The sequence below is a fragment of the Heptranchias perlo genome, chromosome 28 (assembly GCF_035084215.1).
Source record: "Heptranchias perlo isolate sHepPer1 chromosome 28, sHepPer1.hap1, whole genome shotgun sequence".
Taxonomy (NCBI): domain Eukaryota; kingdom Metazoa; phylum Chordata; class Chondrichthyes; order Hexanchiformes; family Hexanchidae; genus Heptranchias; species Heptranchias perlo.
In genome coordinates this window covers 22,645,442-22,668,786 of record NC_090352.1, presented here as the reverse complement: position 1 = coordinate 22,668,786, position 23,345 = coordinate 22,645,442, and the positions used below count along the sequence as shown (strand labels likewise).

The 23,345-nt window shown below is 43.6% G+C and overlaps 1 protein-coding gene across 1 annotated transcript in view; it reads right to left on the bottom strand.

Annotated features, from left to right (window-relative positions):
- Positions 1-23,142, bottom strand: part of pitpnm3 (PITPNM family member 3) — a 323,972-nt gene extending 300,830 nt beyond the window's left edge. The window contains exons 1-3 of the mRNA XM_068007892.1: positions 22,765-23,142; positions 2,251-2,319; positions 690-710 (exon numbers count right to left, since the gene is read on the bottom strand). Coding sequence (XP_067863993.1) covers positions 690-710; positions 2,251-2,319; positions 22,765-23,142 — 468 coding nt within the window. The remainder of the gene's footprint in view (positions 1-689; positions 711-2,250; positions 2,320-22,764) is intronic.
- Positions 23,143-23,345: the final 203 nt, after the last annotated feature.

Below are 23,345 nucleotides of genomic sequence, written 5' to 3'. Positions count from 1 at the left end.
CCACTGTCATCTGACCAAATACTGAGCAGTAAACATAGGAAAATCCAGGCTAATGTGTCAGAAACATTTAATTTTCTCTCTCAAAAATTGAAATCTTTTTAGTTTTACAGAGGCAGCTAGAAGAATACTTGCCATGAATCCTTCATGTGGTCCAGTATCCCAGGTGCTACCATGTTGTCCAGGTAAATCAGACTAGCCAGCATATTATTCATAAGTCACTGTAATGTAGTGGGAGTGCTGCATTGTCCAAATAGTAGTAACCTTGAACTGGAAAAAGTCTTAGCTGGAATCAAATACTGTCTTGGACCTATAGTCAGGTTGCACAGCCACTTGCTAATATCCAGAAGCCAAGTCTTGTGTGCTAATATACTTGGCCTTTTCCAGAAAGTCTGCAGTCATCCACACACATCATTCAATCTTATGTAGTCAATACAGATTGTACCCTCCCAGACAATATTGGGTCTATGACCATAAGAAATGCATACAGGCCTGAGGCTGGCTCAGTAATATTATCTGTTAGCATCTTCTCAATCTGTTGGTCTACCAATACTCTTTTTGTCGATAACCTGCAATAGGGGGTTAAGGAATTGCCTGCCATTTCCTCTGTATTAATATAATGTGTAATCATATCAAACCATCCCGGAATTCATGTAAGAGTTTTGACAAATTATTTTTCTCTGACACATTACCTCTTTGGCAATTAGTTCAAACTGTACAAGAATATAAGAAACCAGAAACCAGAATAAATCACACAAAGTTCTGGGCTAGATTCCCTCCCCCAACCCTTCATAGCCAATCCAGAAAATCTAGCCCTAAATCCATTCCACTATCATCCAGGGTGTGTTTCAAGGCCTAATGTGACCATTTTTCATCTTTTTACTAGCTCAAACCAATGTTCTTCTATTCTGTTGGATCATCGGTCAATCCAATTTATTTTTTGAATGCTCATCCGAGTCAGTATTCATTGTGCCTGGTGACAATTCTTCACCCAAGCTTCCCATCAAAATTCAATCATAAGGAGATTACGAGCATACTTAATGGGAACCCAGGACATCAAAACTGTGGAATTTTCTTTTAACCTCCTTAAGCCTTTCCTTCATCATACAATCTATAAGGCTTTTAAAACCAAAGCTTGGTAACATCTCATAACTACTTCACTTATCTCATCTTTTTATTTTTTCAACCTTGTCAGTGTTGTGTACTTATGGGCCTTTGCTCTTCACATAAGCTTATGAATTGAAAAAATATTATACCAATGAAGCTAACTGACTGACACACAAGTAACAAAGTCAGGAGGCGATTATGTGAGCTTGCAACTTTGAATGGAGAAAATAGCTGATTAGTCCCAGTTTCAATTAAGGTTGGTATCCGGACAATTTTTAAAGAATTATTTGAAAAGACAAGAATAGGTTATTCCTTAAATAGATAGATATTTTCTTGGGTTATGTCAACTTCAGGGTAGATCCTCTTAGTGAATTATGCCACAGGTATGAGTCCCAAGTTTTGGTTTGTTCGCCACTCAGATTCCCCATTTTAGCTGAATCATCCAAACTGCAGTCAAGTACCTCACAAACAAAAGGGAAAGAAAACTCCACCCTGAATCATGTTTCAACAGCGCTGAGCATCTGGCAATAGGTTAAGAGGCTAAAAATCTGCAAGAAAAAAAGGTAAGACTAGAATTGTGTCTAATCGGGATACAAATATCAGCAGTTTTCACCATGAGAAACTCATCAACTACTCTGTTTTCTATGTTATACTTCTACGAAATTCAGCATCAGCAATCTTCTTTCAGAATGGGTCCTCATCCCATGTATATCCCACCTACTCCAGTCACACTATTAAATCTGAGAGCAGAAAATCCTGCTTGTTTTTATTCAAATGCTTGGGACGTATTTAGCATGATAACGCAATTCACATTGCAATATGTTATGCGTCACTTGTGTATAATGCCATTGCAGTGGAAGTGGCATAGAGCTGTTAACCCACCTCAATGACAAAGATAGACCCTTTTAAAATATAAAATCCTGATCCAAACGATTCCCTTGTGGTTAATCAACTACCAAATTTCAGTCAAAGACAGCAACAAATTTTAGCAGTTTGATCATTTTTGTGTGGGCCATAGCAGTAAATTTTCCACTTTGCACTCCGGACAGGGAGCCTCACCCACTGGGAGCGTATAGCAGAAATGTGCTGTACACGATTTTCCATTCATTCATTTTAAATGATCAGGAAATCGTGTGCAGCACGTACCTGAATTTCCAATAAGCATTCCTTCCAGTTGAGGCTCCCCACCTGGACTGCAAAGTCAGAAAAGTCCCCCTTAAAGGATATGCAGATAAGATTAGATGAAGTAGGGTGAGTGGAGGCTCATGTGGAGCATAAACACCAGCATAGACCAGTTGGGCCGAAAGGCCTGTTTCTGTGCTGTAAGCTCTATGTAATATATTTTTATTCTTCTTGGTTAAATTGAAGCATTGCATGAATGATTAAATGGTATAAAGATTTGTCAATGGACTCTTGACTTGAATTTGCGTTTCTGTTAAATGCAGATAATCTTGTTACGAGTGTAATGTTTCTCCACAAACTGATTACATTCATCAAGATTCAGCTGTAAATTCTAAAATTATCTCTTGCGGATGTAACAGTCAATTGTTGAAATCTTTTTTTTTAAGTTATTGATTGATAAATCTTAACTCTCCACCAAGAGGACAGAACGTGTAGTTGCACAAATAATGTACAGCTATCACTCAGCAGCCCTTTAAGCTGACTTAGGACTGTGCGCAAAATGATGCACTGGAGGCTGAATGAAATTCATCCATCATTCTTTAGTGGTCATTAATCATAGCAGGGGGAAAAACACACATGCTATTATCCTCTAATCATTCAGTTGCCATGCTCCAGGTCTAGGCTGAGCACAGGTGTGCTGTCCATCTGTTCAATGCCTTTCAAATAAAAGGACAGGCATCTTTTGGTGTTACAATAGGCGTTAAGTATTTCATTCACACTTTGTTTTTAAAAATATCACAGCTTGATGCTAAAACTGGCAATGTCGCAGGCTATAGACAGAGTGTATTCTTCACACAAAACCATCTGAAGATCAGTAACTGTCATTGCCTGCTCAGGCTGCATTCAATCTGTGGTCTGAGAGCTAAAAGGAAAATGTTCAGACTTGTACATCATTCCTATCACTGGATTTTAACTCCATCACACAATACTAATTGTTAAGTTCAATGCTTCCTTCTATTACAATTCCCACGGTTTACTGTAACTTTGCCACAGGGGATAGCTAAAGCTGACAACATTGTATCTTTTAAGGGAAGAGTCAAAAAATCACTTGTAGCAGATGATACAGAGCTATGGGGAGAGAACAGGGCAGTGGGATTAGTTTTCAATTGCTCTAATACAGAGCCGGCACAGACATTATAGGCTGAATGGCCTCTTTCTGTGCTGTAAATGTTTATGGTTCTGTAGTTTTGTTGCTTCCATATTTTCTCTTGGTGTTTTTATGCATGGAAAGATAGAGATGGAATGGAAGAAAACAGGTAATATTCAGGAAAAGTGCAATCATGATATGGGGAGCAATATAAATTGCGCTGAATCGACTGAAAGTAACCACAGTAATCATTCACCCTGAAATTATGATTCATAGAGAAATAAAACAGCGCCAGGTCTCAAAGATTCATAACTATGATTATAGGTTATGAACAATGGCAGTGTAAAGGCTTTGCTGAAAGGAGAAGAGAGTGTTACATCTAATTTTCTACACTGAGAAATCATATCTGGAAGTAATGAAAAGAACTTTCCCCCACCCACCATCTCCCTCCTTTGAAGGTGGAGCTATTTCTGAAAGGATTGGTGTGACCCAGCAGATTCCTCCTCCAGTCATTGGGAAGCTTGGCCCAAACCTTTATAGCCCAGAGCTTCATCATTTGGTGAGGAAGGGGATTTGCTCCAGATAGGTGACTTGGCCAGGACTCATACTTTGACAGAAACAATCATCAAACTGACAAAAACAAGGGGGAGGAGGAACGATATTGTAAGTAACCTCTCTCTTTAAAAACAGCAGAGGTAGTGGCAGGTTGCTCTTGCTCATGCCCTGACCAATTAGATGCTTTGGGCCGACGACCTCTGGATTTTGGTGCCCGTGAGGGCCCCTCCAAAGACTGCTCCACCTGCACCTGTGCAGGCGCAGACTCGACCACCTGGAGAGGAGACAGCATTGCAGGTACTGGTTAAGAGGGGGACAACAGGTGAGACGTGGAAGCGCTTTGAGTGGCGTCCCCACATCCATGTCCCCTTTCGCCATCATCCCTCTCCTGGGCCAGGCCCACATCACTCCTACCACCCTGCTGGACGACAGTTTGGAGGACATGTGTGAAGCCTTGTAAGGCCAGTGCTAGTGTATCTGCCTGCCTGTTTAAGGCGGCAGAAAGTTGCTCACCCTGAGTCCAAAGGGCCATTGTCAGGGCTTCAATGGACTCATTGGTGAGCCGTGCTTGAAGTTCGATGGAGGCTAGCCTTCCCTCCATCGCAGACATTCCCGCACTTACCCGCGACACTATCTCAGAGATGCCCTTACATCCCTGTGACAGTATCTCAGAGATCCCCTCCTGTACCTGTGCCACCATTCCACTCATGCAGGAGTTGGACTCCTCCGTCCTCTGCGCGATTGTGGAGAGTGCGCGTGGCACCTGTTCCAGCACCTCGCAATTGTGTTGCTGCCCCTCGATCATTCTCCTTTTAAAGGATGGCCCCCAGGGTTCAGCATCTGTGTCCAGCTCAGCAGAGCCTGGAGAAGAATGGTCCCACCGAGGCGGACTCTCCACAGCTGCCCCTGCCACCAGTGTCTGCTCGTACTCCCGTGTGTGGTGACTCACCATGTGCGACCCCAACTAAGTGAGGACGGGGACCCACCGAGGTGTGTGTATCTGCGCTGGTGGATGGCTCGCTCAGATGTGACGGTGCCCCCTCAGAGGCCGGCAGGTGCTCTGAGGAATCGCCCTCCACCGTCATATCAGTCACTGAAGGCCCTGTCAGAGAACAGAAGGTAATTTTAAGCATGATGACAGATGTTGAGGTGCTGAAAATGGCAAGGCATGTTAACATCATTTGCTATTGTGAGTGCTGAATGTTGAAGTTCTGTCACCAGCTGTTTGTTGGCTGGCAGTATTGGCGTCCTCAACGGACAGGCACTTGAGGGTGCGGCTCAATTCAAGAGCCTCCTGCTCCACGTCCGTGAGGACGGCCTGATGTTGCGGCCCTCCTACGGTCTTCACCCTCTCCCGTGCATTCTGGGCTCTCTTCTCCTATGAGGGGAGAAAGTAGAGAGGCGTGAGTGAGGGATGGTGATGTGGCCAAACGCTGAATGCATTGGTTTGGGTGAGGCTGACCGTGAAAGAGATGCATCAGAGGGTGAGTATGAGACCGAGCCATGACAATGTATAAGGATTGGGCTGAGTGGTAGTGGTGGGATGAGTGCTGGGGAGGTGAGGATGAGCTTTGAGTGGGTGTGAGGAGTGATGTGATAGAGTAGTGTTGGCAGTGCCGAAGGAGTTGTGGGGTGGGGGCAATGATATGGAAGACGGAGTGTAGGGGAGTGTACTCACTTTGGCTGACCTAGTTAGGTCATTGAAGCGCTTCCTGCACTGTATCTAGGTGCAGGAGACGTTGCTGCTGCTGCTGACCTCCTCGGCCACCTCGAGCCACGCCTTCTTGGGCAGAGGCAGGCCACTTCCTCCCATCCGCTGGGTAGGAGATCTCCCTCCTCCTCCTCACCCTATCCATGATGTGGAGATGCCGGTGATGGACTGGGGTTGACAATTGTAAACAATTTTACAACACCAAGTTATAGTCCAGCACTTTTATTTTAAATTCACAAGCTTTCGGAGGCTTCCTCCTTCCTCAGGTTCGTTCACCTGAGGAAGGAGGAAGCCTCTGAGGGCTTGTGAATTTAAAATAAAATTGCTGGACTATAACTTGGTGTTGTAAAATTGTTTACAATCACCCTATCCAGTAAGAGGTGGAGTGAGGCATCATTAAACCTGGGGGCAGCCTTTCCCCTGGGCTGCTCCATGGTGCTGTGTGGTTCTTTGCTGCAGGATCATTCATTGGAGGACTGCCCCTTTAAATAGGACTCCTCCACCTGACAGCCTGTGATGCAGGTGCGCAGTCTGCCCGCTGTGCAGGTTTCCAACGGGAAACCCGGAAGCCACATTAAGTGGCTTTAATTTACTGGGCGGGTTACCCACGTGCCCAGTCGCCCCCGCCCCCCCCCCCCAACCCCCCACCCCCCGCTGCCAACCCGCCTCCCTGGTAATATCGGGGCCATTTTCTCTACATCTACCCTATCAAACCCTTTCATTATCTTGAGGACCTCTATCCGGTCACCCCTCAGCCTTCTCTTGTCTAGAGAAAAGAGCCCCAACCTGTTCAACTTTTCCTGATAAGGATATCTTCTCAGTTCTGGTATCATCCTTGTGAATCTTTTTTGCACCCTCTCCAATGCCTCTATATCCTTTAAAGGAGCAAATAGAAGGCCTGATGCCTGTTGGAGGCACAGGCCCTGGACACCTATTTTTTAGCCCACACCAATATGGCGGGCAGTGCACTTCTGGCTCGTAATGAGTGCGCATTTCATGCCCACCATATTGGAGGCTTAGGCGCCCATTTAGCTCCCGAAAAACCAACACACGGCATCGAATTTCTAGGCCTCTATTTTTTAATTTCTTGCCTATTCCTGATCTTAAAAAGAGAGAATGAACATCTTTTATACAAGACATAAAACTCAAACCTCGGGCAAATCGTTGAAAGGTCACAGCTGGAGTAAGTGATAAGCTTCAACATAAAAGAATTAAACAGTCACTAGAGAACGGTCCGTCTAGCACGAGTGTTCACACACTAGATGCTGAAATCCTTTCACACTCATAGGACGGTTTGTGAAATGCATCAGGAGGAATAAATAGAGACTCATAAATAAAGCACAACACTTACATTGGTCATTTTGAACATTCATGAATTGTACAATGAGAGGCAAAATTTCAATACAAATGACCAACTTGAGGCTCCATCTTTGTAACTTCCAAAACACTATGGGGTAGAGTTTCCGCTTGCTTCTGTTAGTTTTGCACCCAGTTTCCAGCGCAGTCAACCAAGCCAGCGCAAAAGATAGAGGAATTTAAAACGTGAGTGACTCACTTACGCTCGTGTTTTCCGTGATCTTTTACACTGGTTCAAGATTCAATCGCCCGACTCAGGCCCCACCCACAAAACTGGCTATGCCTCCAGGTCGAAGTTGCAAGATTCCGCCGATTGCTCCCATCTTCCAGGTCCATAAACTTGAGTTCATCCAAAACTCCACTGCCCGCATCCTAACTCGCACCAAGTCCAGTTCTCCCATCACCCCTGCGCTCGCTGACCTACATTGGCACCCGGTCCGGGAATGCCCCGATTTTAAAATTCTCCATAGCCTCGCCCCTCCCAATCTCTGTAACCTCCTCCAGCCCTACAACCCTCCGAGAACTTGGCGCTCCTCCAATTCTTGGCTCTTGCGCATCTCCTGATTTTAATCGTTCCACCATTCCTTCAGCTGCCTCGGCTATTAGCTCTAGAATTCCCTCCCTAAACCTCTACACCACTCTACCACTCTCTCCTCCTTTAAAACGCTCCTTAAAACCTACCTCTTCGACCAAGCTTTTGGTCACCTGTCCTAATATCTCCTTATGTGGCTTGGTGCTTGGATAACGCTCCTGTGATGCGCCTTGGGACGTTTTAGGCACTATATAAATGTAAGCTGTTGTTGTTAGGGAAGGGTCTTCAAATTGTGTTCATTTCCTTAGGCACACGGGTACTTGTAGGCACGTTTTAAACTTTTTTTTAATATCAAAATAGTTTACTAAGAAACTGACTAGTATACACCAATGAAACTGTTAAATGGTTCAGTATAGCCCTTTTAAGTCATCTTCAGTGATTTCAAATCAGGCTACTCACAGGTGAAGGACTGGACGCCCTTACTAAAAAGGCCTATTTTTGGTGATAAACCCATTTTCAGTTGTATTAATAAAACTACACCAGTTAACCACGCTTAAATACATCAAGGAATATACAATTTAATTCTATTACGCTGCCCAATTGTGCTGGTTCATGGAAGATTTTACGTTTGTGATTATGCAAATTAATTTTAGTGGAAACTTGAACTGTAACCTAAACAGTGCAATTTCAAGCACATTTTGGGCGCAATTTCCTGATGGTGCCCAAAACGGAAACTCTACCCCTCTAAACCTCTCTCTATCAATTTTTTTTAAAATTAAAGATTAAACATTAAAACATCCTAACTCATTTCTAACTCGCCCACTCTATTGAAACAGCTATTTAGCATCATTTTCATTTCATTTCCAGAAAAATATTTAATTATGTCACTTTCTGTGCAGTGTAGATGAGCAGTTTAAGTGGAACAGCAATAAATGAATGAGTTGCTTATGTTGAAGTGATGTGCAGACATTTTATTACCTTCATTATTTCTACAGATAGCAAGGTTACAATGATTCGTTCAAGTGAACAATGGGAGGGTATTCAAAATTTGATTGCACTACCTGTTGAGGGATAAATATTGGCTAGACACAGGGAGAAATCCCGTGCTCTTCTTTGAAATAGTGCCATAGGATCTTTTACGTCCACCTGAGAGAACAGACGAGACCTCGGTTTAATGTTTCATCCAAAAGACGGCACCTCCGACAGTGCAGCACTCCCTCAGTACTGCACTGGAGTGTCAGCCTAGATTTTGTGCTCAAGTTCCTGGAGTGGGACTTGAGCACACAACCTTCTGACTCAGAGGCGAGAGGGCTACCAACTAAGCCATGGCTGACACCTAAAGGACAATCTCAGCTACCCAAAAGAAAACAGTGCTTTCATTGCAGAAAATCTAATATATTAAAAATCTTACATGTTGGTACTTCTCATCTATTAAACCTTACTTCCAGTTATCACCTTTTTGTCATACTTCGTGTCAACCTTTTCCATTTTAAATTCCTATGTCCACATTTATAATGGAAACTGCCTATGTAAACTTGTCATGTTGTAATTACACTCTCCTGCCAGTGGTGACACTGTAGAGTTTAATTTTGCAACTCCCAGCTCCTTAACCTGTATTGAAGAAAATCTCTGATGCTCCAACCAATTCTACTTCTCGCTTCCCAAACTGCTGTAAGTTTTGCTATTTGGTTATCATGGTATCACAGTAGGTAAAGCACAGGAGGAGACCATTCAGCCCATCGTGCCTGTGCCAGCTCTATGAAAGAGCTATCCAATTAGTCCCACTCCCCTGCTCTTTCCCCATAGCCATGCAATTTTTTTCCCTTCAAGTATTTATCTAATTCCCTTTTGAAAGTTACGATTGAACTGCTTCCACCACCCTTTCAGGCAGTACATTCCAGATCATTACAACTCGCTGTGAAATAGCTAAAAAAAATGTTTCCTCATGTCACCTCTGGCTCCTTTGCCAATCACCTTAAATCTGTGTCCTCTGGTTACTGACCCTTCTGCCACTAGAAACAGTTCCTCCTTATTTAGTCTATCAAAACCGTTCTTAATTTGGAACACCTCGATCAAATCTTCCCTTAACATTCTCTGTTCTAAGGAGAACAACCCCAACTTCTCCAATCTCTCCACATAACTGAAGTCCCTCATCCCTGGTACCATTCTAGTAAATCTCTGTCTGCACCCTCTCTAAGGCCTTGACATCCTTCCTAAAGTGAGGTGCCCAGAATTGAACACAATACTCCAGCTGAGGCCTAACCAGCGTTTTATAAAGGCTTAGCATAACTTCTTTGTTTTTGTACTCTATGCCTCTATTAAAAAAGCCTAGGGTCCCATATGCTTTTTTAACAGCCTTCTCAACTTGTCCTGCCACCTTCAAAGATTTGTGTACGTACACCCCCAGGTCTCTCTATTCCTGCACCCCCATTAAAATTGTACCATTTAGTTTACATTGCCTCTCCATATTCTTCCTACCTAAACAACCGTTCACCACTACTCTCTGCTTTCTGTCCCTTAGCCAATTTTGTATAATAATGTAACATCAATGTATGTCAAAATAAGGATGGAATGCATGACTTTAAAATAGGGACTGAATTATGTTTTCACACCCTGCTCCAATTATCCCCTGCCCTCTACCTCTGCTTCACCTAAGCACTATACTTGGCCTTGACTCCGTGTGTAACCCTTGGAAGGCCAATGAGTGTTTTTGATAATTAGAGATAATGTGATAGTAATTCAACAAATACAGAAAAAAATATATCCTCGAGACATCTGCCCTCAGTACTATTTACACCCAGTTTCAGATGGATAGAAATTAGGTGACCTCACAGATTCCCTTGGGTCCCCTTGTGGGCTGTAATTTGAAAAGCTCTGCATTAATCTAATTGCATCACCTTGTCATTTCACTTATAACCTCCAGGTCCAGTAAATTCTTTTTATATTCAATCATTTACTTTAGTTTCTCAGTATTACATTGATCCTTGTTTAATCACATTTGAATTTGTCGTTATTTTTTCCCTTCCTCCTTTTGGTTGACTGTAACTGGCCACTCATCGCTATTTACCCACTTCTACTAATCCAAATTATAAAAGATTGACAAAAAAGCTTCACCACAGTGACTACAGAGGTTCAAGAAGAAAGCCCACCACCACCTCCTCAAGGGCAACCAGGGATGGGCAATAAATGTCGGCCTTGCTAGCGAAGTCCACATCCTGAGAATAAATTTTTTAAAAACCACATTGTTAAAAGTTGCAGATTTAATGCAACCAAGCTTTAAATAAATTGGAAAACTGTGGATTAGAAAGGATAGTGTTAAGCAAAAGGCCACGATTGCACTATATTTGCTTGTGGGGGATTCCAAAACCAGGGGTCATAAATATAAGATAGTCACTAATAAATCCAGTAAGGAAATCAGGAGAAACTTCTTTACTCAAGGGAGTGGTGAGAATGTGGAACTCGCTGCCACATGGAGTGGTTGAGGGGAATAGCACAGATGCATTTGAGGGGAAGCTAGATAAGTATATGAGGGAGAAAGGAATAGAAGGATATGGTAATGGGGTTAGATGAAGTAAGGCAGGAGGAGGCTCGTGTGGAGCATAAACCTTTTGGGCCAAATGGCCTGTCTCTGTGCTATAAATTCTATGTAATTCTAAATTGCTTTCATCCCCAAGCTGCTAAAAGAACAACAGTTTGAATTTTATTTATTACTTTTGTATACACCTAGGGCTGTGTTGGAGACTGAGAGTGAGAGTGATGTGATGCTACCCTCTCCCAATTTAATTCAGGATATTGGATTCACTCTAATACCTTAATGGTTGAAACATTTGTCTAGTCCACACAAACACTTTTAATATCCACTCAGGAGATACTGAAAGCCACATTAATAGCTGAAGAAAGAGACAGTAATAGAGAAGAGAGAAGTTAAAGAGAACTGGAGAGGCATGATTCCTGGAAATGAAGACTGCTATAACCAAGAGTGAAATCAACCATTTGAAACGTTACACAGTTTTAAAAAAGTTCAACTTCTATTTGCAATATATAAACAGCAGATGCAACAGGAATTGAGAGACACGGAGGAGACAATTTTCATGTTCCTACTGCCCTATTTGTGCTTAAAAGTGGGGTGGTATTGGGACCACGATAGTGCACACAACTAACCCCCAAGTTCTCGAATGGGCCTCGATCCAGGCGGGAGCCTCATGAATATATGCTAATCGGGGTCAAATGATGTAGTTGTGACCCCCAGTTCCATTTTTGTCTCTGCCCGCTTTACTACCGCCAGTTCCTCCTCATGCCCACTAAATATGGGTGGTCCAAGTCGGGAGACAGCCATTTTCAATATGCTTTAACGGAATCCTCAACTGTAGTCAGGGAAAGTCGCACACAGATTTGGCATAAATTTTTATTGCAGTAACTTGTGGGTTTTGAGCCTTAAACGTCTCCGCATTTAATGTCCTTGCTGTTGTCAGTTCTGCAAAAATGTTTGCTGCTGCTCTAAATTGGTGCTTCCTTTCACTCCGAATACTTCTACCCCTCCCCTTTAAGGTGCTGCTGCAGGCCCTTCAAATTCTCCCAATTTCCCACCTCCAGATCGGCGGCTGCTTATTGGGGAGCACATTTCACGCTGGCATCTCGACGACCACATTAAAATGAGGACCCTGAACAGAAGCAGACGGGCTCCCCCGAAAGGACACAGGATTCTTTTGGAAAAAAGGGGGCGGTGATAATACAGCGCTATAGAACCATCTCTTGATTTCCCATACGATTTGTCTGCCCCGAGCCAGAACCAAAATAATCTGGGTCCCCCAGTGACTCACAGTAATGAGGAAAACACAGCAGTCAATTTGCACGCAGCAAGGTCCCACAAACAGCAATGAACAATTCATCTGTTTTAGTGCTGCTGGTTGAGGGATAAATGTTAGCTAGAATTCTCCTGCTCGTCTTCAAATAGTGCCATTGGATCTTTTACATCCACCTGAGAGGGCAGACACAACCTTGTTTTAATGCTTCATCCAAAGGACAGCATTTCCAACAATTTAGGACTCCCTCAGTGCTGCGCTGAAGTTTCAGCCTAGATTATGTGCTCAAGTGTCTGGAATGGGCTTGAACCCACAACCTTTTGACTCAGAGGCAAGAATGCTACATTGAGCCAAGGTTGACAAAAATAGGGAGCAAAGTACTCCCGAGAGGATTAACATCAGACTGGGGTGGGGGAGAAGTTGAGTCTTGCAGGAATCAGTGCTTGGATTCCTGTTTCTGTTCTCCATTAATGACCTAGCTGTCAAAACCAAAATGACATAGGAAATGCAGGAAAATATTTACATAAGGATTTCGATTGACTATGCATTTGAACAGACAAATTACATTTAACCACTGATAAATATAAAGTATTGTATCTTGGCTAAAAATGTGCAACATTATGTATATAACGAATTGGAATGACAAAGGAAGAGGCTCGTGGGAGTGATAGTAAAGTCATTGTGTAGAGAATGTAGTGAAGCAATTTTAAAAAAGGAAGTAGAATACTGGGCGGGACATATAGCTGGAACAGTATAGAGGTTCCTTTACAACCCCCTGGTCAGACGACTTGCAGTACTGTGTTCAATCCTTGTCAGTGCACCACAAAATACATATACAGAGACAGTGGGGAAGAGCAACAAGTCTAACCCCAAGAGTAAAGAGGATGTGCTGTGATGAAGCTCAACGTCTACAATCCAGAAAAAAGGCAATGAATATAAAAATATATATAATATAAACATGATAGAACTGTGGTAAATCCAACGTATTACTTCGAATTAAGCCAGGAAAGCAGGATCAAAGGATACAAATTTAAATTAATAAAAAGCAAATTCAAAGCAGGATTTCTTGACTCAAAGAGTGATAGATGTTTGAAAAAAATCTGCCAGGTGAAGTGGTGGAGGCAAAAAACATTGGGATATTGAAATGCAGTTTGATGCTATTATGGGAGGGTTACAGCATAAAGGGATGAGCTTCAGTGGGCCAAATAATCTCCTCTTATGCGTCTTGAAATGAATTCTGGAACAGCACGTACTTTGTCAGACTTCAAGTGTCCATTCATATGTGTAAACATAGCAATTTAAATGTTTCTATGTGCAAAATATCAGTTCTGAGAGAAGATAAACTGAAAGTCACACCTGCAAAATCAGAACAATTCTGGTCAGAACACCAGGAAATTTGCAATGTTTGGTAGTCACAGTGAGGCTACTTTTCCTCATCAAAATGGCCCATTGGTGCCAATGTCCGTGCACTTCCAAAGAGAAAAAATGGACGGAAAACCGTAACAATTGGTCTTCACCCCAGTAGCGCTCGATACGCAGTTCTGGCAAAGTCACGGGCGAAGGCAGCACCATAATATCTGTGTATTCACAAGGTCTGAGTCAGCAGAGCCAGATGCAGAGATGTGCATCTGCACTAACGACACCTGCTACTATATCGCACCACAGGGCAAATTACAAAACCAGTTAGCTATGGCCGCAATCTTGCACATGGGACTTTCTTTCCTTTCACTTCTGCCTGTCACCTCTCAATCCCCTGCCCCTCCAGCCTAAACAAAGATTGCTAATGGGTTCAAAAACTCTTTAAGCCTTACTAAAAGCTTTCACAATTTTTGTCCCCTCATTGTGACACTCTCCATTAATTATCTCCATCCCTTTAAATTTCACATACACACAAATTTCCTCTCCCACCATTAGTCTGTTCCCCACACTTGCCCAGTCTGCACCTGGATGCAAAAGCGCAGACCTAGGAAATTTGTGTATCATTAACATATTAGCACCAGTTCTTAAATTTTTAGACACGACTTGCATCTGAAGAGGAAAATTGGCCCCAGTGTGTTTAAGAGATTGCAAATGATATATATTTTCAGTGAATTTTTCAGTGCTGTGACATATGGTTTATTATTGTTTATTTTCTAAGGCCTATAAAAATAATATATTTTGGTTAATATCCCTAAAAAAACTCATTTTGCAGTGGTACTTCAGGCATGGGTCATATGGGTAGTCTACTATGGTACAATCTTGATCAGGGCAATCTTGGTCAATTAAAATGTTATCATAAACGACAAGAGCAAAGTTTGAATGGTTATCAATTGTCATCTAAACCATGAGATTAAGTTGAACTCTTGAAGATCATTCCTTTTTTTTAACAAGACCAGGGATTTGGATATCAGAGCTTTTTATCCCCAGTTTTTATTTCTTTTTCTTCTGAAGAGATTTCTGCCACTTGAGGTACACTCCCGAAAGGCTTTCTAATACATTATATTACAGTTGTGTACAGTGTTCTTTCCTTAGCCCAATGTGATTCTTGATCATTTATATGACATTGACTGGTGTGTGTTGCTTATGTTATGATTCTACCAGTATATCTGGCTTAGCTGAGTTTTGTTACTTGCAGCTTTGGTTACGATGAAACCTGATGAAGGACAGGTGACCAAAAGCTTGGTCAAAGAGGTATGTTTTAAGGGGCATACTTTTGTTTATTTCCTTACCTAGCAAGAAACACTTGCATTTATATAGTGCCTTTCATGACCTCAGGACATCCTAAAGCGCTTTACAGCCGATGAAGTACATTTTGAATTGTAATCACTGTTGTAATGTAGAAAACGCAGCAGTCAATTTGCGCACAGCAAGCTCCCACAAACAGCAATGTGATAATGACCAGATAATCTGTAGGCGAAATATCAGTTCTGAGAGAAGATAAACTGAAAGTCACACCTGCAAAATCAGAACACTTCTGGTCACTGCTTCATGGAAGTTACAATGGACCAGATGATTTTATATTTCATTGTACTCAGACTCCAAGTAATGTACCAGAATGTAAGATAAAAAAGGGTAAGTCACAGCACAAAATTCTATGTCAGAAAGAAGATCGCAATGCAGTGAGAGCTACTCTGTTCCATACTAACCCATGCAGCATGCTGTGACAACTAAGTCATAAACGACATTATCAAAAACAGTACTGGTGTGAAATTGAGTATGAAGACTAAACCAAAGTCCTAAATTGGATCCCCAGTCTGTACTTAAATTAACTGATCTCAGCTGGGTTGGCAGTTATGATGCTGCAATTGGCTTGCTGGATAATGTGTTTGTGTAGATATCAGGGGAGGACAGAATTAAGTTCAGTTACAGTGGTCTCACATCCATGGCCAATTGTCTTCTGGTACTCACATATGAAAGTGCCCCTTTGGTCATTGGTCGGCACCCATGTGACCCTACCCCAGTGCCTTCAACTTTAGAGGGGACAATAACTGGGAATTAAGAACTTCTGAGATGTAAATTTGCAATCTTTTAATTAGAAAGAAACAGCAGAATGTACTTCTAAGGTGCAGTTTAAGGGCTGATTCCTGAAATGGGGGTTCCTGGTGAGAAGCAGCACTGGTCAGGAAATCGTAGGCTCATAGCCCCTGGTTTTCCATCCATTCATTTGAATGGATGGAAACTTATGGTCAGCAGGCCCGCAATTTCCCAACCAGCTCTCCATGTGAGTGCCTCTCTTTGTCGACACCACCTCACTGTGAGTCAGCTCTTTAATCTCATGGTTCAGGTGACATTTATAAACCAATCAAGCCTTTCTCTTGTGGTTTATGACAGCATCTGAACTTTTCCATTGTGTTACACTCTCATATCACACTCCTAGGTAACCATTATGTTATATTTAGCAACTGTGAATTAGTCAACTATTGTCAAATTTTCTTCATCTATACAGTTCTGCATCATTTGTAATTCATGTTAAAGAAAGGCTATTGATTTGATTGGAGGCTAATTATTGACTTGTTGGCATCTTAATCACACTTTCATTATGATTTTATGCTAGTCTAATACAGATGAAGGATATCATCTAATAAGCTTAGGTTTTATTATATCTTGACTTACATGTGACAAAGCAGCAGAAACATACAATCCAAAACATACAGCTAAATGTAAAGTGACTATACAGGTAGACATAGAGTTAATGCACTAATACTTTGTTTATCTCTGCTCTTTTGGTTTCTGTCTCTATGCTGTTCTGCTTTTCCTTCTTTATGTCCTTTTAAGTCTTTGTGTCTCTGTCTTTCCTCACTCCTTTTGGTCTCTGTTCTAATTTAGGACTCTCCTCTTCCGCTTCTTTATTGTGTGAGTTATTGTTTAAATATTGGAAATCAATATACATTTTAAAATGTATTCTGAGGTGAGGAGGGGTTCACAGAGATCACCAGGAAATTTGCAATGTTGGGTAGTCACGGTGAGGCTACTTCTCCTCATCAAAATGCTCCATTAGTGCCAATGTCCAAAGACTTCCAATGAGAAAAAAATGGACGGAAAACTGTAACAACTGGTCTTTACCCCAGTAGCGCTCGATACGCAGTTCTGGCAAAGTCACGGGTGAAGGTAGCACCATAATATCTGTGTATTCACAAGGTCTGAGTCAGCAGAGCCAGATGCAGAGATGTGCATCTGCAGTAGGAAACCTGCTGCTATGACGCACCACCGGGCAAATTACAAAACCAGTTAGCTATGGCCGCAATCCTGCACATGGGACTTTCTTTCCTTTCATTTCTGCCAGTCACTTCTTAATCCCTTGCCCCTCCAGCCTTAATGGGTTCAAATACTCTAACAGTTCAGCACTCCCTCAGTACTGGGCAGGAGAGTTAGCCTAGAATTTGTGCTCAAGTCTCTGGAGTGGGACCTTCTGACTCAGGTGAGAGTGTTATCACGGAGCCATGGCTGGCATCTACAGTCTACTCTTTTTAATTCAAAGTCGTTGAGTTCAAATTGTCTGATAATCCCATTTTTTGACACTACATTCTCACTTTGTTGTGTTAGTTACATAGCCCACTTCAAATTATTAGATAATTCAAATTCTTTTAGCAGACACAAAAAAAAACATTGAATTATCGGCAGTAAACTGAATTTGGTTTCTCCTTAGTCTGTTTTGCATCTCTTGGGTTGGAGGTTTTAATATTTAACCATTTACTGTGGATCATTGCTTTTAAAATGTTAATTAAAATAAATACTCAATAAAAAGAAAAAAAACAAATCCACCAAACCCCGGAAATCAAAAATAAAAATAGAAACCGATGGAAAAACACAGCAGTTCCATCAGTGCCTGTAATGTGTAAAGACAGGTTGACATTTCAAGTGTGGATCTTCCATCAGAACTGAGTCTGAAGAAGGGACTACACCCAAAATATGAATCAATCTTTTCAGATGCTGATGAATCTGCTGTGTATTTCCAGCAATAGAATATGATTTTCAAGTATTTTCCAATTATTCTGCTTCTCAGCCAGCTTGATTATGTAGGATGGCTGGTTCTGAATTAATGAAACTGACAGGATGTAGCTAAGAGAGAGATTGATTGTTGAAGGCTCATTACGTCCCGATGCTAAAAGCTGCAACTGCAAAATAGTGAGCTCATTAATGGCCATGACGCATATACCTCAGTGCGAATGACTAGTCCTCATCTTACTGCACAAGTGGGAGTTCAAGCAGTTACTTACGACCCATAGTTTATGTCTACTGTGAAAGGCTGTACAAGTGTGTTTGGAAATAAAACGGCCGCCAGAGTAAGGTTGTTGGGCTGTATCATGTGGGGACACTGTACCCGCAGGTGTTAAGTGTTTGTTAGTTGTTACATGGTAGACAGCAACATGGTTTTCATGCCCCTCCCCCTAAAGGATTAGCGGGAAGTGCACTGCTTTATGTGTTATTGAGTCGTGCAGGTCAGGAAGGGTACAGGCTCGATCGCTGGGCTGTGCTGAGTTAGCTGATCTCAGGTGGGGCAACTGTAGGCCCATTACAATTGGCCTCAGTATCTCTGAGTTAGGAGAGAGGAAAGAGCACCATCATCGCCTGAGGTTCGCAATTTTTAAAAGATGTTTACACTTCACATGGGAATGTAGCTTTCAATTTCCTTTGTGAAGCCCGAGTGCTAAAAAAGGCCACAATTAATAGGATTTAAGGCAAAATCGTGAGTGTTAGCAACAGTGGAGGGGAAGTAAAAAATCAGTTAGAGTTAATCCTCTTGACCATTATCCAGTGAGCCCTACTGGAAAGAGCATGTACAAATAGGGTCAGGCTTTGTCGTGATGCCCCCATTGTTGAATAGTCTGCTAGAACTCACATATGAAGATTCCAGGGACTGAATCTGGGACCTTCCTGGTCTGTACGACTCAGTTGCACACCAAGCAGTGCATTTACCCACTAGACCACCAGGAATATTCAAACCTTGTTGCTATCTACCATATAGTAACTACCATGTAAAGCGTCCTTAACTCGCATACGGGCTACTTTCCTTTATTAGCTGAGGCATAGAATATAAGAGCAGGGAGGTTATGCTAGAACTGTATAAAACATTGGTTAGGCCACAGCTAGAGTACTGCGTACAGTTCTGGTCACCACGTTACAGGAAGGATGTGATTGCACTAGAGAGGGTACAGAGGACTGGAGAATATTAGCTATGAGGAAAGATTGGATAGGCTGGGGTTATTTTCTTTGGAACAGAGGAGGCTGAGGGGAGATTTAATTGAGGTATATAAAATTATGAGGGGCCTAGATAGAGTGGACAATAAGGACCTATTTCCCTTAGCAGAGAGGTCAAAAACCAGGAGGCATAGGTTTAAAGTAATTGGTACATGGATTAGAGGGGAGCTGAGGAGAAATTTTTCCACCCAGAGGGTGGGGGGGTCTGGAACTCACTGCCTGAAAGGGTGGTAGAGGCAGAAACCCTCATCACATTTAAAAAGTACTTGGATGTGCACTTGAAGTGCCATTACCTACAAGGCCACGGGCCAAGAGCTGGAAAGTGGGATTAGGCTGGATAGCTCTTTTTTGGCCGGCACAGACACGATGGGCTGAATGGCCTCCTTCTGTGCCGTAAATTTCTATGATTCTATGAACTCCTGCATGTGCAGAACCCCCACATGATGCAGCCCAACAACACCATTCTAAAAGTTCTTTTACATCCTTACGCAGTTGTGCCAAAGACAATCAAACCCTGCTTTACAATAGACGTAAACCATGGGGCATGAGCTGCTTCAACTCCCACTTGTGCAGTATTAATGAGGGATGGTCATTCACACAGAAGTATGCACATCAAGGTCATTGATGAGTTCAATATTTTGCTGTCGCAGCTTTCAGCATGGGAGTGTAATGATCTTCAATCACATGAATTATTGAAGGGTTGCTGGCGCCACTGGAACTGGAGCCCATCTTCTGGAGGAAAGGGGAGAAAATTGGAGGAAAGGCAATAAAGCATGGGGGTTAAATTGGATAACCCCTGAAAACAGGGAGTACGGTGTGCGATTAACCCGGTCGTTGCGATGCAGGCAGCACATTATATTCATGCTGCCTGCTGTTTTAAATGATTGCTGCAGGCAGCCTGCGCTACCTAGCGCGTGTGGCTCGTGCTTCTTAAAGGCAGCCTGCACCTCTTAAAGGGGAGGTGCACTGTGGCTGCAAGAACTGGTGGGAGTCATTTGTGAAGTGATTCAGTACTCTGATACTTTGAAGAATGGCTGAGCCTGGGAGAGAGTGTGTACCAAGGTTCTCTGATGATGCACTGGAGGCCTTGGTACAAGAGGTGGAGAGAAGGAGGGGCACCCTGTATCCTCAGGGGGACAGAAGGCCTTCCAGACATATGCTGAAGAAGTAGTGGGAGGAAGTAACGGAGGAGGTAAACGCCAGAAGCATGGCTCCAAGAACATGGATCTAGTGCAGGAAAAAGTTCAATGATTTAACACACGTTGTTAAGGTGTGTGAGTTCAAGTTTCAAGTGGTATATCCTACCAACTGTACCACTAGCATCATCCACTGCTCAATGCACTACACCTCCATCACCCACCTACCAACAATCTCTTTCAATCAGTGCTCAACCATTCAAATCATATGCTTTATCTCACCCTCACGCATTACCACTGTTGCAAGCCTCACACCCACAACTCTCAGTTCACACACACTGGCAGCTATTCAACCATGTCAGCCACATCACCCAAACATCTTGCAGGACACTCAATGACACGATTCCATCTTTCTTGCAGGAGAAGGTGGCGCATAACAGCTGGCAGGAGGACAGGCGCGCCTACAAGTTTTAACTCGCATGGAGGAGACAGTGGTGGCCATCATGGGAAGGGCCATCGCTGAAGCCGTGGCCATTGGCGGCACTGGAGGGATTGATGATGAGGGTCTCTGCATACCTAATCCTCCTCTCTTCCCACTTCTCCCTCATCCCACAGTCTTTTCTGACTCACGTGCTGCAGATGGCGTAAGCACACACTTCTTATTTTCTCCTCTCCCCTCACCACAACCCAACCTTTGTCCCTTTGTCATTTCAGATACCCAAGAACTGGAACCTGCCCGGTCAGAGGAGGCAGAGGAAGAAGACAGTGATGATGAAGAGACTCGATCCTACACTCGCAGCCACCAGCTCAGAGGCTGACACTGCGTGTACTTTAGAGGCTAGGATAGAGGAGGGGTCTATACATGGTGAGACACCGGGCACAAGTGCGCAGGAGCCAGGGTGGGAGGAAAGGATACCGCAGGTGTAGCTCGCCAGAGGGCGAGGTCACACACTAGTTCTACTGCAGAAGATTCAAATGAGGACCAGGCTACAGAAGATGGCTGATGGGTGTACACAACCAAATGCTTGATGCACTGGAAAGCCAGCCAGAAAGCCTGCGCACAATGTCAAGGAGCATGGAGAAGTCCAGCTCCAACTTGACACAGGGCTTTGCACAGAGCTTGGAGACCATCCTTTCCAACATGGAACGGGTGGTCACCTCCATCAGCACACCTGTGGAACCCACCATGATGCAGCGTCCGATGACCGATGTAACAGCTTCCATCAAATGTCTGACTGCTGCCATTGTGGTTCTGGATACCACTGCTAAAAGGGGCTTACAGGGCGGCACAGCATCCAGCAATCTATTCTCCAACAGATCACCAAAATTCCTGAGGCGCTGCCCTGGGAGAGTGGCAGTAGTTCCATGGAACACAAACCTGCTGTCCTTTCCCAGGATGACAGCATTCCTGCTCCCACCAATGCCCTTGCTGTTGCCTGTCAGCTAGCCAGCCCAGGCTGAGATGGTGCAGTCTGAAGCCGGGTCCTTTAGGCCCAGAACTGCTCAAGGTCGTCCGCCAAGGCCATCTGCAGTCTCCTCAACTGAAGGTTAGCAGCCTTCCACCTCTCATGCTCCAGCCACTGGGGGTGCTCCTCGTAGGAGCACTAGGAAAGGTAAAGGGACATGAAAGACAGGCACTAAGGGAATGTACAAGGGTGAATTGTTTAGTTTTGTTTTCATAATTTCATGTGTTAATTTATAAATGTGGATTTGAATTTGCATTTGGTGGTGGTACTTATTGCTGCAGTGAGCTGAGGGAGGAAGCAATGTGAAATTATAAGGAGGGCGGTTTGATGGTCATGTGAGAGAGGAAAGGTAAGGAGTGTAGGACTGTTGGTGAATGGGGAGGTATAGTTGAGGTTACTGGTATTGCTCATTATGTAGAGCCCTGGCAGGAAGGGGCTGTCTACGTTGTAGCTTCCCTTCCTCTGCCTCCACTTCCTCTTGCACTTTTTCCTCCTCCTCCTCTTCCTCTTCCTCGTATTCCTCAGGTTCTCACCTAATAGGCAGTGGCAAGGGTTGTCCTCTCATAATGGCCAGGTTGTCCAGCATGCAGCAAACTACCACAAATCTTAATACCTGCTCAGCTGAGTACTGCAGGGCTCCTCCAGAGCGGTCCAGCAGAAGCGTTATTTGAGAACGCCTATGATGTGCTCTATGATGTGCCTTGTGGCAGAATGGCTCTCGTTGTAGGCCTGCCGTGCACGTGTGCGTGGGTTCCTGACCGGAGTCATGAGCCATGTCATGAGGGGATAACCCTTGTCGCCCAGTAGCCAGCCTTTGACTGGCCATGCTGGTTGAAATACAGGTGGAACAGAGGATTGCCGCAGAATGAACGAACCATGACTGCTGCCAGGATAGCGGGCATTGTCCTACATGATGCACTGCCTGTGGTCACACACCAGCCTCACCTCACACTGAGGGAGTGGAATTTCTTTCTGTTCATGAACGTGCCCGTGTTCAAATGAGGAGCACACATGGCAATGTGCATACATTCAATGGCACCCTGCTCCATGGGAAAGCCTGCACTGTGAGCAAAACCTCATGCTCACTCCTCCTGTATATCCCTGGCAAGAGAGAATGAGATGAATGTTTCTCATTGTATAGAGAGCCCCAGTTACCTCCCTTATACTGCAGTGCACTGCAAACTGCAAGACGTTGCTTATATCTCCAGCAACAGCCTGAAAGGAGCCACAGCCGTAAAAATTAAGAACCACGGTCACCTTGATAGCCAAAGACAATGCTGTCCTTGCCCTCCTCTGAGACTGCAGTTGTGGCTGCAACAGTTGACAAATTTTAGTCACAACCTCTTTAGTGAACCGAAGACGTCTGATGCACTGGTCACCGCTGAATGATGAGGTAAGAGAATTGCTCCCTGAAGACCCTGCGTGAATATGACCTCCTTCTGCATGCCCTGCTCCTCCTCCTCCTCCTCCTCTTCCTCCCTCTTCTAGCAGCTTGTCCTGCTCTGCATGACTTCTCTTCATTCTTCCAGTCATGTTCAACTCCCAGAGAAAGCCCTACCAGGCCACCCATGTCTGGAAGCTACTTTTATTGGCACAATATTTTAAAAGAGTACTGCAAAACCAGCCAGATCACTCCATCTGGAGAATATTGAAACTTTGTCCAAGTAGTGGAAATCTCCAAAAAACATATACAATTGCATCAGCAGCCAGAAGAAATAATCCAGCAACTAACCTGT